At 43.3% G+C, this 15,284-nt stretch overlaps 1 protein-coding gene across 1 annotated transcript in view; it reads left to right on the plus strand.

The window, feature by feature from the left end:
- The first annotated feature begins 1,837 nt into the window (after positions 1–1,837).
- Positions 1,838–15,284, plus strand: part of LOC139565110 (voltage-dependent calcium channel gamma-2 subunit-like) — a 77,796-nt gene continuing 64,349 nt past the window's right edge. Inside the window, exon 1 of the mRNA XM_071385199.1 lies at positions 1,838–3,894. Within this exon, the coding sequence (XP_071241300.1) occupies positions 3,669–3,894 (226 nt within the window). The 5' untranslated portion in view covers positions 1,838–3,668. The remainder of the gene's footprint in view (positions 3,895–15,284) is intronic.

A 15,284-nucleotide genomic window follows, 5' to 3' on the forward strand; every position in this document is an offset into this window, starting at 1 on the left:
TTGATCAATGTCATCTACACAGTGGTTTTGGGGGGTAAACTGCTTTGCTCAAGCGCAGAACAGCATTTATTTCCCACCTTGCCAGCTCGTGCATTCAAACCAGTGACCTTTCAGTTACTGGCCCAACGCTCTTAACCGGTAGGCTACCTGCCGCCAGAAATGTGTCAGTGAGATGATTTGTATAACTGGATGAATGGCGGTGCTGTCCTTCAGTATCACAACATTTTGCCCACCATTTATGGCTGAAATGACAAATAGACTGTAACCTTCATGAAATGTTTGAGTATTTAGAAACCTCAACATGTGATTCACTTCACCTGTTTAACTAGTTTGATTTTTCTGTACTAGTTTTTAATTGTTGTTTGTGACTGTGTTTGGCTGCTATTGAAAGGTCAACCTCCCTGTTAAAACTATTCAAGAAATTAAAGTAAGCTTTCATTGGTAGTCTGCAACCACAAACCTCAATGTTAACTTTTCTTGCCATAAACATTCAACATTAAATTTTTATTTTTTTATTTGACCTTTATTTAACTAGGCAAGTCAGTTAATTAAGAACAAATTCTTATTTTCAATGACAGCCTAGGAACAGTGGGTTAATTGCCTTGTTCGATCTTGCAACCTTTCGGTTACTAGTCCAAAGCTCTAACCACTAGGCCACCTGCCGTCCTGCCGCCCTATTTAAAATAGTAGTGCAACATCACTTTTACATGTCTTTAAAATGTGATTGTACTGGAGCCAAAACTGGAAGCAATATATAACTGCCAGACAAAATGAAATTTCTGCCTGGGTTAATCCCTTATCAAAATAAAAATGGATGCATTGATCCACCCTTGGCTCTGCCTTAGCCATATTGTCAAGCTATCATGTATAGAGTTCATCTCGTGAACTCGACAAAACAACGTTTGTTATGTCATGATCACAAGACAATATCTCCACAATAGGAGGGAATAATTGTTTTATTCATATGTCCTCTCTGGACTTCCGTAGTTCTTTCTATAGCTGTTGGAATGAAACGCTCAATTGCAGTTGCGGCGCATGAAAGCTAGGGGGAGACAAGCTCCTGAACACTGAACGACGCTTACGGCGCGCGGAGGGAGCTGTCCTTTCAGCACTTTGAGACTGGACCACACATTCAAGAGCAGTGGCGGACAACCCGCGCGCGTTTCTCTAACTTCCTACTGCTTATTTCCCCAATCAGAGTTATTGCAGTGAAGGTGCATGGAGTAATTACATGTATAGGACCGAGAAAATATTTAGCTGGCAGTGGCAGGAGCTAATAAATCTGATTGCTTTGCAATTATAAATGACACTGTGATTGTTTGGATCAAAATGGCCAAGTCTGAAAACAGTTCAAAAGCGAGTCCATCTCATGAGGCTGTCCTGCGTCAAAATATGGAAATGTTATTTGGTAATTAAACAAATGATGATAGAGGGAGAGAAACCAAAATCGGAGAAATTGGCACCCAAAGTCCAATCCAAGCGAGCACGAAAAATAGTAGAGTCACGCAATTCAGACTCAATCCAATAAATCATTTTGGGGGGTTATTTTAGGAACATTATGACCACAATGAATAGGCTATCATAAACACCTGGGGTGGCAATAACCCAAAGCACGTCAGGGCTTATAATGCTAATGCTTAAATATAAAATACAGTTCTCCATAATCCTTCAACCAGCTCTAACTAACCCCACACCCCTCTTTTCACACACACACACACACACACACACACACACACACACACACACACACACACACACACAAAACCAGCCCGCAACCCCCGCACCCCCTACTCACCCCTCCCTCCACTCCAGAAATGGAATTAAAATCTTTAATAGGCTATCGTTCCAGCATCGGTGGACGAGCACTGTAGCCTACTAAAGCCAGAGTATAGCATCAGTCAATGTGGGAAGAAAATATACTCATAATCTTCAGCACTACAAACAGCATTCAAACACTGACATAAACCATCGTTTTAGAGGAGAAAACCTCAATTAAATGCATCGCTGACACTGACATCCAGAATATACGGACTCCAATTTGCGCCCCTCTCAACGGCTCTGTGGATCTGTGCTGTTGGGTCGGCGTGGCGTGCTGTCGGTCACTTCCTCCGGTTGTGTAATATTTTTCTAGCCCAGCTACACACTCCTACACCCTCAGAAGAAAAACTCCGCTGTCATCTGAACGAACAAGGGAAGGAACAAGGATTGGAACATATACTGTCCTTTTTTGCTTTGATTTGCAACTGAGTTTTCTATCAGATTATTTTCGATTTACATGGCGCAAGGGCTATGCAAGTGGGAAGGTTCTGGTTCCGGTTCTGGGTGTGATACAACCGTGAATTTGGATATCCAAGTAACAACAGTATTAACAGTGGTACTAAAACGGATCAGTTCCGGCGGCATCCCCAACTCCTCTTTCTCCTCTTCCCGGCTCTATGTCGAGTAATGGTTGGCTTGCCTTGCTGGATGCACCCCGCTCTCTCCGGATCGTCGACTGCACCCTTTCCAACCGCAAATCCCCATTTTCGGCGGAAACCTTCAAAGAGCTAAGGGCTACATATGGAAACTGGGGATCAGAATTTTAGGAAAAAGGAAATCTAGCGCTTGTTTAATTTATTTTTGACCTGATTTATCTGTTTCTTTACTAATTCATTATTTTTTTAATTGGGCTTGATTTCTTCATTCCATTGTTGGTTGATTTGTCAAATTGATGCCAGCCCTATAGTATTTTACTTTCTTATATAATATAGACCCCAGGATTATTTTCATTTGTTTCCACTGGACTTGAATCGTCCATTTATTTACAATTGCTTTTCTTATTTTCCCTGTCCTTCATTTCCCGTCCCTGTTTCTCTCCTTGCTTTTCCATCTTGACTATAATAGCCCTGACATAGGGTTATTCAAACATAATTAAACATAAAATATATACAAATTCAGCATTATATGCCAACAATAATTGTAATTAATTTCGCATCTAAGAGACGTATTGACTTGCCAGGCAGAATTGTTGTAAGCCTACCATTACTCTAACACCACCCCCACCCTCTTCTCTTCATACATTTGAGCTCATATTCATTCAGTGCTATCCATAGAATAGTACTTATCTGCAAACCTTGCATATCAAGAAACACATTTCCAGCGATCTACATGTGTTAAATGCTACATTGTAAAGCATGAGACAAAAGCTAGTCTCAAAGCGTAATAGCCTACTGAATTTTGATTGAGGCTATCCCCTTTTCCATTTATATTACAGTCTCTCTCTACCTATCACTTACCGTGATTGTATATTATACATAATATTATCTCTACATTAGTAGGTTTATGCTGCAACTGCCAGTGTAGGCTAGTTGTAGTCATAGGGATAGCAGTTGACGCTACAGTCCATTTTAGAGGCCATTACTTTGTCCATAATTCTTATATTTGAGGTAACATTTAGTAAACCCATCTGGGGAGAGAGACACTGCGTCCTCCTCCCGAAACTACCCTAAAAGGTAACCCAATTTCTCTTAGTCAGTCCTCACCCAAACGCAACCATAAGGTTCCTACCGCATCCACCTTCTCCCCCCTCCTTTCGCTCAAATATATCCCATTTTTTTAGTTTGGTTTGGTCCCGTAAATTTTCAAATATTTATTTCCTATATATCAAGAGGAAAGGGGGTCCCCCTTTCATGGAATGCGGAAATATGGGTCTGTTTGACCGCGGAGTTCAGATGCTATTGACCACGGTCGGCGCATTTGCCGCCTTCAGTCTCATGACCATCGCGGTTGGCACGGACTACTGGCTGTACTCGCGCGGCACGTGCAAGTCAAAGTCGGTCAGCGATAACGAGACCAGCAAGAAGAACGAAGAGGTGATGACCCATTCGGGATTGTGGAGGACGTGTTGCTTAGAAGGTAATTGAGCCACATGCGTTTTGCAGTCACTTTATTTTCTCCATGTCAGTATACCATAGTGATTACATTTTAACCTTTACCTACATGTAGTAAAACCTATCCCACTCGTTGACGTTATAACTTGTATCCCTTCCTTTGCTTTTCTACTGACATATGCCATGTGGATCAGGTTTATCTTAAGCCCCATACAGTGTATCAAACACAGAATTGGGCCAATGAACTACTGTAAGAACCCTCCATTTCACACCTCTTAGACCTATACACAATCCCCAAGTGAAACCTTCAAAACATTACTTTTCTACATTCTTTGCCACCAGTCGATTGTATTGTTCAAAACAGCACCAAGTGACCATGCCATTCTTCAAACATTTCTAATTGTAATAACATATGATAATGACCAGTGCACAAGAGCAACAGAGAGTCAGCCATTCCTGTCAAAGGTCTATTTCCATCCAGACCCCACCTTTGACCTCGGGATGATGGGGTGCCTTAACAGTGCTTGTCATTTAACCTTTGACCTGGCAGTGCTTAGTATTTTCTGAGTTGTCAAACACAGTCACCTCTCAAGCGCAGGTTCAAGACCACCTCCCACGTCTTGACTTGACACACAGCGGGGTCTTGTTTCCTGTCATGCTCTGGCGGAGGCGTCAGATGCTGACTTTGAGCGTAACCTTGTGAGGTCACGCAGCGTTACATCTTCTTAGCAGAGAGATTCACACATGCCTCCTGTCTCTCTGCACACTCCTCTGTCATTTGATAAGCAGTAAGCAGTCAGTCTCAGGTCAGATCTCTGCTCTAACAGCCTGAGGTGAAGTCAGCCCCAGGAAGTGGTTCATGAAAATAATGTCAGTGCCATTCAACTGTAAAGATCTGATGATTTGAACTCTTCAAAATGTGTATGTTTGCACAAAATAAAGTTACTGTATGTGTTTTTTGGCATGTTAAATTCACATTGGCAAAAATGTATAAAAAAATTGGAAATTACATGGATGTATTTTTATTTAGAGAGTTTCCTGGGCAAAATTACTGTTTTATGTTCATTTCTTAATCGACATTACTGGGTAATTTTGACCAAGGTAGGATGGCTGACGTTGGCCATGTCTGTCAGGGCGGTTTAAGCATCTGCTTAAGGTTTGTTCAAGGTCTGTCTGACACCCTGCAGCTACCCTTTCCAGGAGCTCTCTGCATCTGTTCTCCTGTGCTAGCCAGGACATACAGTGGGAGAGCCATTTTAGGTCTCAACGTGACCCATCACAGGTTAACTACAGCTGTGGAGAGGTTTTCAAAGACTAGAGATTTTTAACCTCTGTTGAAAATTCACACTTATCTGTGAAGGTGGAGAAAATCAGTGATATGACTGGCCTTTGCCTTAGTCAGGCTGTTATGTAATTAACAGACAATTGTTCATAGTCCAGACCTGACCAAAATCTCCTATACTTGGCACAAGGTGAATTACAATTACAAAGCCCATATGCCGCAGCTTCTCTTTTGTGGCAAGATAACAGCCACCCTCCTTTGAATTTGTGATCCAAATAGCAGGAAATGAACACTGATTTGTAATTTGCGATTCATGAATGGTCTCAGGCCTTGATGAGGGGAGGAAGCGGAGAACGGCACCATCGCATTTACACATCGAGGTCAGATTCATTTGAATACCAATCCAAACGACTTCCTGCTGTGGAAATTGGGCTTAAAAAAACGCAATCGGGTGAATTTATTCATGGGTAATTAGCACAATTTATACCGAAATCTGTGATATTGAAAAATAGGAAGTAAACTGCAGAGCCGGATCCAGCTGCCATGGAGTATAAGCAGCAGCTCAGCCACAAGAAGCTCCTGCTACAGACCAGGTGTGGTGCTGCTATGTCTGCCATCTCAGGTGGATATTGTAACTACAGCATGAAGAGGTTCATGCCAATGCTGAAATCAAGTGGGTACTTTGTATGGAAAATCACCATCCTACACCTTGTGTCTCATATATCGGTAGCTACCTTGTTACGATGGATGATGATGCATCCTGTCTGTATCACATCTGACAATGCAGACAGTGATTTGCTGTAGCCCAGCTCTGGCCCACTCATACAGCTCATGTTGTGTGCCCAGGTGGGCGAGGGGTTGTGTTTGTTTAATCAGCTCCTGGAGAGCCCCTGATCACAGAGGGGAATGCCCACACAACCATCTACCACTCTACTGCTCACTCCAGGCCCTGTAATACCATACCTAGCCTCACCCATGAGAAAGTAACCATACAGGCTGAGTGTGTGTGTGTGTGTGTGTGTGTGTGTGTGTGTGTGTGTGTGTGTGTGTGTGTGTGTGTGTGTGTGTGTGTGTGTGTGTGCGTGCGTGCGTGCGTGCGTGCGTGCGGGTGCGTGCGTGCGTGCGTGCGTGTATGCATGTTTGTGTGAAGGTAGAGGCACTTCTCACTGATCTCTCCTCCGGTGAACATTCAGGTCCTTTTCCCTCTCCAGCACTGGTTCCATAAAATATGGCTTATATAGATTTTGTAGATTTACACTTGTTTTCACTAGTCGCCTGTGCTATTAGTCATACTGAAAATGCAATAGCATATGCCATCGCCAAAGCATGCGATTAATTTGTGAAATCTTACATTGCCCTTGGAGCTGGTTCATATGAATGCCGAGTCCCTTGATCTGTTGCAGTATTTGATTCAATTGTCCTGACATCAGAGAAACCAAACGATGTGTGCTATCAGCAAAGAGTCCTCCACAAGATTTGGCAACAATGTGCCCCTGGTTTACTATTTGGGCAAACAACATCTAACAGGAGTAACACAGTCCATTACGAGGAAGGTCAAAGATTAGAGTTCAGCATACATCACAGTTCTATGCTTGCTCCACTCATTCACATCAAATGAGACGCAGTCATTTTAATATGTTTTGTATTGCAATTTGCACTGTATTATACAGTATATTGTATTATGTAGGTGGGTGGCCTTGTGAGAGCCAGAACGGCTCATAGGGCAGGAGTCATCTCCTGTTTCTGAAGCGTGAGGTAGAGGCAGGAGGTTATGTAGTATTATGTAGTGTTATGTATATTATTCACATTTACATGTTAGTCATTTAGCAGATGCTCTTATCCACAGTGACTTACAGTACATACATGTTCATACTTTTTCGTACTGGTCCCTAAGGGCATCAAACCCACAAATCATGCTCTACCAACAGGAGGATTATGTATATTATATTATGAATTTTAGGTATTTATTTGTTGTTTTGTTTCCTGTTTGGACCCGAGGAAGAGTACTTAGGGATCCCAATATAATACTAAATACTAAATGCCTCTTCTACAGTGAGAAATAAATATTCAAGACTACATTTTAAACGCAGAATAAAATCCTTTGGAGCCTATATTGTCATAGTCACCCTAATACACTAGCACCCAGTTATACTAGCTGTTATACTAGCTGTTATACTGGCAGTTATACTAGCAGCTATACTAGCAGTTATACTAGCTGTTATACTGGCAGTTATACTAGCTGTTATACTAGCTGTTATACTAGCAGTTATACGAGCTGTTATACTAGCAGTTATATTAGCAGTTATACTAACAGTTATACTAACAGTTATACTGGCTGTTATACTAGCAGTTATACTAGCTGTTATACTGGCAGTTATACTAGCCGTTATACTAGCAGTTATACTAGCTGTTATACTAGCAGTTATACTAGCTGTTATACTAGCAGTTATACTAGCAGTTATACTGGCAGTTATACTGGCAGTTATACTAGCTGTTATACTGGCAGTTATACTAGCTGTTATACTAGCAGTTATACTAGCTGTTATACTAGCAGTTATATTAGCAGTTATACTAACAGTTATACTAACAGTTATACTGGCTGTTATACTAGCAGTTATACTAGCTGTTATACTGGCAGTTATACTAGCCGTTATATAAGCAGTTATACTAGCAGGTATACTGGCAGTTATACTGGCAGTTATACTAGCTGTTATACTGGCAGTTATACTAGCTGTTATACTGGCAGTTATACTAGCTGTTATACTAGCAGTTATACTAGCTGTTATACTGGCAGTTACACTGGCAGTTATACTAGCAGTTATACTAGATGTTATACTAGCTGTTATACTGGCAGTTATACTGGCAGTTATACTAGCTGTTATACTAGCAGTTATACTATCAGTTTTACTGGCAGGTATACTGGCAGTTATACTAGCTGTTATACTGGCAGTTATACTAGCTGTTATACTAGCAGTTATACTAGCTGTTATACTGGCAGTTACACTGGCAGTTATACTAGCAGTTATACTAGATGTTATACTAGCTGTTATACTGGCAGTTATACTGGCAGTTATACTAGCTGGTATACTAGCAGTTATACTAGCTGTTATACTAGCTGTTATACTAGCAGGTATACTGGCAGTTATACTAGCAGTCATACTGGCAGTTATACTAGCAGTCATACTAGCTGTTATACTGGCAGTTATACTAGCAGTTATACTAGCAGTTATACTGGCAGCTATACTAGCAGTTATACTAGAAGTTATACTGGCAGTTATACTGGCTGTTATACTGGCAGTTATACTGGCAGTTATACTGGCAGTTATACTGGCAGTTATACTAGCTGTTATACTGGCAGGTATACTGGCTGGCAGGTATACTGGCAGTTATACTAACTGTTATACTGGCAGTTATACTAGCAGTCATACTAGCTGTTATACTGGCAGTTATACTAGCAGTTATACTGGCAGTTATACTGGCTGTTATACTGGCAGTTATACTGGCAGTTATACTGGCAGTTATACTAGCTGTTATACTGGCAGTTATACTAGCTGTTATACTAGCAGTTATACTAGCTGTTATACTAGCAGTTATATTAGCAGTTATACTAACAGTTATACTAACAGTTATACTGGCTGTTATACTAGCAGTTATACTAGCTGTTATACTGGCAGTTATACTAGCCGTTATACTAGCAGTTATACTAGCAGTTATACTGGCAGTTATACTGGCAGTTATACTAGCTGTTATACTGGCAGTTATACTAGCTGTTATACTGGCAGTTATACTAGCTGTTATACTAGCAGTTATACTAGCTGTTATACTGGCAGTTACACTGGCAGTTATACTAGCAGTTATACTAGCTGGTATACTAGCAGTTATACTAGCTGTTATACCAGCTGTTATACTAGCAGGTATACTGGCAGTTATACTAGCAGTCATACTGGCAGTTATACTAGCAGTCATACTAGCTGTTATACTGGCAGTTATACTAGCAGTTATACTAGCAGTTATACTGGCAGCTATACTAGCAGTTATACTAGAAGTTATACTGGCAGTTATACTGGCTGTTATACTGGCAGTTATACTGGCAGTTATACTGGAAGTTATACTGGCAGTTATACTAGCTGTTATACTGGCAGGTATACTGGCTGGCAGGTATACTGGCAGTTATACTAACTGTTATACTGGCAGTTATACTAGCAGTCATACTAGCTGTTATACTGGCAGTTATACTAGCAGTTATACTGGCAGTTATACTGGCTGTTATACTGGCAGTTATACTAGCTGTTATACTGGCAGTTAAACTAGCAGTTATACTAGCAGTTATACTGGCAGTTATACTAGCAGTTATACTAGCAGTTATACTGGCAGTTATACTGGCTGTTATACTAGCTGTTATACTGGCAGTTATACTAGCTGTTATACTGGCAGTTATACTAGCTGTTATACTAGCAGTTATACTAGCTGTTATACTGGCAGTTACACTGGCAGTTATACTAGCAGTTATACTAGCTGTTATACTAGCTGTTATACTGGCAGTTATACTGGCAGTTATACTAGCTGTTATACTAGCAGTTTTACTGGCAGGTATACTGGCAGGTATACTGGCAGTTATACTGGCAGTTATACTAGCTGTTATACTAGCAGTTATACTAGCTGTTATACTAGCTGTTATACTAGCAGGTATACTGGCAGTTATACTAGCAGTCATACTGGCAGTTATACTAGCAGTCATACTAGCTGTTATACTGGCAGTTATACTAGCAGTTATACTAGCAGTTATACTGGCAGCTATACTAGCAGTTATACTAGAAGTTATACTGGCAGTTATACTGGCAGTTATACTGGCAGTTATACTGGCAGTTATACTAGCTGTTATACTGGCAGGTATACTGGCTGGCAGGTATACTGGCAGTTATACTAGCTGTTATACTGGCAGTTATACTAGCAGTCATACTAGCTGTTATACTGGCAGTTATACTAGCAGTTATACTGGCAGTTATACTAGCAGTTATACTGGCAGTTATACGAGCAGTTATACTAGCAGTTATACTGGCAGTTATACGAGCAGTTATACTAGCAGTTATACTAGCAGTTATACTGGCAGTTATATGAGCAGTTATACTAGCATTTATACTGGCAGTTATACTGGCCTATGCTTTGGAAGCCTGTGCAAACAAGTCTGTGTATTATTGTCATACTGAGGCAGAGCCATACAAAGGGGATGAGGTAGGGGGATTTGTCTGGGGCTATGTTCTGTGTGTGTTAAGCATACGGTAAACATGTGTGGTGCTAATGGATTGAGCCCCAGAGGGAGGGGGGAACACTGCTCCATCCTGTCTGGGCTGGGCGACTGCCTACCGGAGCATCCACATTGCTCAGCACGGCCTCCGCTCTTCACAGCCAGGTATAACACACCGCCACGCCTCGCTCCACGCTAATCTGCCCCATTCATCTTCATTACAGCGCCCCCCTCTGCCTCGGCTATAGGAGGAGAAACGAAGAAAGGAAGGAGGAGGGGGGGCGGGCAGGAGGTGCAAAAGAAGATGGGAAAATCCTTTGACAAAAGAGGACTACTTTGGTGGCTGTGTTACCCCCCATTTCCTCCTATCACCTGTTGTATGAGTGGTTTTCTTCAGCAAGACCAATAATTCACCCCCTGCCTCGGGGTTCACTGGCAGAGCCGTTTCCCATGAAGGACTATCAGCAATAGAGGGAATACATGTGCTTTGTTTACTACCTCCATGCCGTTTGGAAGAGTAGTCCAATGCTTTGTGATGCCATATGAATGAAAATATATGGGGGCCAGCTTTACCCTCTGCATGAAAAAAACTTGAAATCCACCCACTTGGTACAATTTCCTGGTTTCTCAGTTGTGGAAATGGCCTGGTGGTGAAGAGAATGCATGTAGGATGGTTCAGGGAATGAATTACCTAACTCCAGGACTTGTTCGTGTGGCCTCACTCAGTTCCTTCCTGTCAATCATCTTGAGACTATACCAGTGTGTGTGTACAGGCACTGTATCTTATGGTTTTCTACATGAGTATGTGGGTGTAGCGTTTTGAACAGGTGTGAGTAATCTACTAGTGTCACGCCCTGACCTTAGAGAGCCGTTTTATTTCTCTATTTGGTTAGGTCAGGGTGTGATGTGGGGTGGGCATTCTAGTTTCTTTATTTCTATGTTTTCTATTTCTTTGTTTTTGGCCGAGTGTGGTTCCCAATCAGAGGCACCTGCCTATCGTTGTCTCTGATTGGGAATCATACTTAGGCAGTCCTTTTTCCCTCTTTCATTTTTGGGATCTTATTTTTGCATTGGTTGTTATTTTGCCCTGCAGAACGTCACGTTCGTAATTTGTTTTGTTGTTGTCGGTGTTCAGTAAATAAATAGAATGAACACGTACCACGCTGTGCTTTGGTCCACTTCTTCCCATGACGATCGTGACAACTAGTGTTTTCTCCATGTGTATGTTTTTGTTGGTGTATGTGTGTTTGAGCCTGAGCACTTGTTTGTGTGTGTGTGTACACGTTTGTGTGTGTGTCTGTGTGTGTGTGCGTGTGAATGTTTACACGCGCGTGTGCGTACATGCATGTGTATATATCTGGCGTGTGTGTGTGTGTGTGTGTGTGTGTGTATGTGTGTGTGTGTGTGTGTGTGTGTGTGTGTGTGTGTGTGTGTGTGTGTGTGTGTGTGTGTGTGTGTGTGTGTGTGTGTGTGTGTGTGTGTGTGTGTGTGTAAGAGAGAGACACAGAATGAGAGATAGTGCAGAGATTGTTGGGCTGGGCAGTGCCAGTGCTCCAGAGCAGGATTAGTCTCATAGTCCAATCAGATAAGGATTACACTGGCTGGCACATGCCCACCCAGGCTAATGACCCGACCCTAAAGTGGCATTAGGCTGTATTATGACACGGCTCCACTGTACACCCAGCTGCATGAACAGGATAACATGCCCGCATATCCGCCATCAAGGAACACAAGCATAGCCACGCACACCAGTGTACTGGTCATATCAAGTTGAATACAGAGTACTATATCCGTGGCAATTCAGAGTGGTCTGGTCTTCACCCACTTGTTGAGATAGGGGCAATAGGGGTTCATGGACAATCCCTCTCTTAGTGTTTCATTGGACTGGCTATCCACACTCGGAGGGTTGTGGAATGACATCTGCCCCAGTCACATCCCTCCTCTCAGCTGCTATCTAAGTGACTGGGCTCTATTGCACTGTCACCTCTCCCAGAGCCCATAGATAGATGTGATTCATTTAGCTCTGACCTGTCTGCCGCTGTGGCTACAGTAGCTCTGCTCTGCTGGGACTGCAGACAGACACTACTGTTCTGGACTGTTTTATTGGTCTGTAAACTGGTCCGTTCTATTGGCCACTAAGGCCTGATTATTACAGTACAGCCATTACTAGATGGGGCTGTGTGAGACTCAATCACCTTCATTACAGTAGTACAGTGTCTGTGGTGTCAGTCTGCCTGTCATTGTCCCACTGTGGAGATGGCCATGTACTGTAGTTCTACTCATTTATAATGTACTGTCCATTGCCTTGGGGTTTCCTCTTATTGGAGAGAGAGTGAATAGTGGGAGTGATTATGGTTCAGTACAGTCTTATATGCTGTTGCAGTGTTTTGGTCATGTGTAGGTCAATCACTAAGCCCCTCCTTTCTGACGTTATAACATGCTTTAGCACAGTGAAGGTTATATCACTTTCCTATCTGGTTTTCTCATTTTCATTCTATGCTCCAGTATAGTGGAGGTGTGTAGTATGTAGGAGTCTCCATGCTATTCTGAATCTCCCCTCCCCCACACGTAGCTAACTGTACCTGCCAGAGAAGGCCTCTCCTGGCTTGGCAGTGGTGTGAAGCGGCATAATCCTCATCTCCATCTCCTCCATGTGCCCGTGTTGTGTGATGGGCTATGGAGGGGGAGATGCCATAGGAATTGGTTTAGGGTATGATTAATGTCACTGATGGCTTTGATCGATGGGAGACGTGCTGTAAACTTTGGTAGCCCTGTCCCATAAAAGCCACCCTCCTGCACGCCCACCTGCCTGCCCGCCTGCCTGCCCACCTGCCCACTCAGCGTGTAGGAGTCCCCCTGCGCCACTAAACGAGAGGGCCAGTCGTAAATTAGAAAAAAGGACACGTGTCAAAGAGGGGACCGCGCCCGGGTCACCACATGATAATTACATCAGTCCTCTCCAGTCACTGAAACTTGTGTGTGTGTGTGTGTGTGTGTGTGTGTGCGTATGTGTGTGGCTCTAGCCTTCATTTACAGATGTTATTTTTACATGGCCAGGGAACAAATCAGAAGGGCACATGGGCTGGGCAGCTGGGCCAGTCGTACCCTGGGCCAGTCATCAAACCCTGGGCCAGTCATCAAACCCTTGGACAGTCATACCCTGGGCCATACTCTGGGCCAGTCATACCCTGGGAGAGTCCTACTCTGGGCCAGTCATACCCTGGGACAGTCATACCCTGGGACAGTCATACTCTGGGCCATACTCTGGGCCAGTCATACCCTGGGACAGTCATCATACCCTTGGTCAGTCATCATACCCTTGGACAGTCATACCCTGGGACAGTCATACTCTGGGCCATACTCTGGGCCAGTCATACCCTGGGCCAGTCATCAAACCCTGGGCCAGTCATCATACCCTTGGAAGGTCATACCCTGGGCCATACCCTGGGCCAGTCATCAAACCCTGGGCCAGTCATCATACCCTTGGATAGTCATACCTTGTGCCAGTCATACCCTGGGACAGTCACACCCTGGGCTAGTCTTTGTAACACTATGGAATGGACAGAGGGCACTGGACTCTGGCTGCCAATAGATGTTATTGTACCGATTACAGTTGACTGTTATAGTACACAAACTTGATGAAAATACATGTGATGCACTGACACCAGAAACAGTGAGATGAGACTGAAAGAAATTAATGTATTCTGGCAGGATATTGCATGGTTACAGGCACAAATAAATAGTTCACTGCTCCTAACAACACAGTAGTCTCTTACCTTGGTTCCACATCAGCGGCCATTTCCTTAAGCAGCGGAAATCTCCCAAAGAGACCCAATAGTAAATAATAATTAACCTCAGATACAATCCATTCATTTTAAGGAGGTGAGATCCACTCCTTTTTCCTGCGATAGTGAGGAGAGACTACAGCAATCTGCCTTTTGATTAATTGGTGGTGTCCACAGCGCAGTTCATTTGCCATCTATTACACCGTATTTGCTTTGTGTCAGCGCGGAGCCCAAACACACTGCATCATCCCGGAGAGTGGGAGTGGGTAGAGTTCTGTCTGCTCCCCAACACCCTGTGAGATGAGCCTCAACCTGGATCCAGTAAGACCAAGGCCCCGGTCCTTCACGGGGTTACGACTCCAGCCATAGCACAACAGGCTCTCAGTGTTGTTGGGGAGAGGAGAATGAGATATTCCCACCTCTGTAGAACCCTCTTAGCACCTAGTGGGAAAGGTGCTGACAGCTCCACTCCCTGCCTGGTCCAGGTATATTTACTGTAGATAGCGTAACTCCAGTTTCATATACTCTGCAATCAATGTGTTTTAGGTATAACAATACAATGGAGCTAGACAGAGTTGTAATATGAGATGTGCAGAGTTTTCAGGGTATTGGATTTCTGCACAGCTAAAGAGTTGAGTCCTGACTGCAGGGCAGACAGATAGAGTAATGATTTTGTTGTACTCACCTGAGCCCTCGTTTCTTTTTCATTGTCAATCGACCCGGGTCAGAGAGAGTAATGTCACATTTTGACAACGTTATTGACAAGTAACATTTGAGGTTGCAAAGGCAAATGGAAATCTTTCTCACAGCACACGGACTGAAGGTCTTCTGTGCCTTACCTCCTTTAAGGGGATGTCGGTGGACATGTCTGTATGGGGGCCTGCAGAGGCCATACTGTGCTCTGACTGTGTGTCAATCTCCAAAGACGGGACTGGCCACTGTGTGTGTAAGACTGTGTGTGTGTGTGTGTGTGTGTGTGTGTGTGTGTGTGTGTGTGTGTGTGTGTGTGTGTGTGTGTGTGTGTGTGTGTGTGTGTGTGTGTGTGTGTGTGTGTGTGTGTGTGTGTGTGTGTGTGTGTTGTGTGTGTGTGTGTGTGTGTGTGT

This window comes from Salvelinus alpinus, chromosome 36 (assembly GCF_045679555.1).
Source record: "Salvelinus alpinus chromosome 36, SLU_Salpinus.1, whole genome shotgun sequence".
In the NCBI taxonomy this organism is placed as follows: Eukaryota; Metazoa; Chordata; class Actinopteri; order Salmoniformes; family Salmonidae; genus Salvelinus; species Salvelinus alpinus.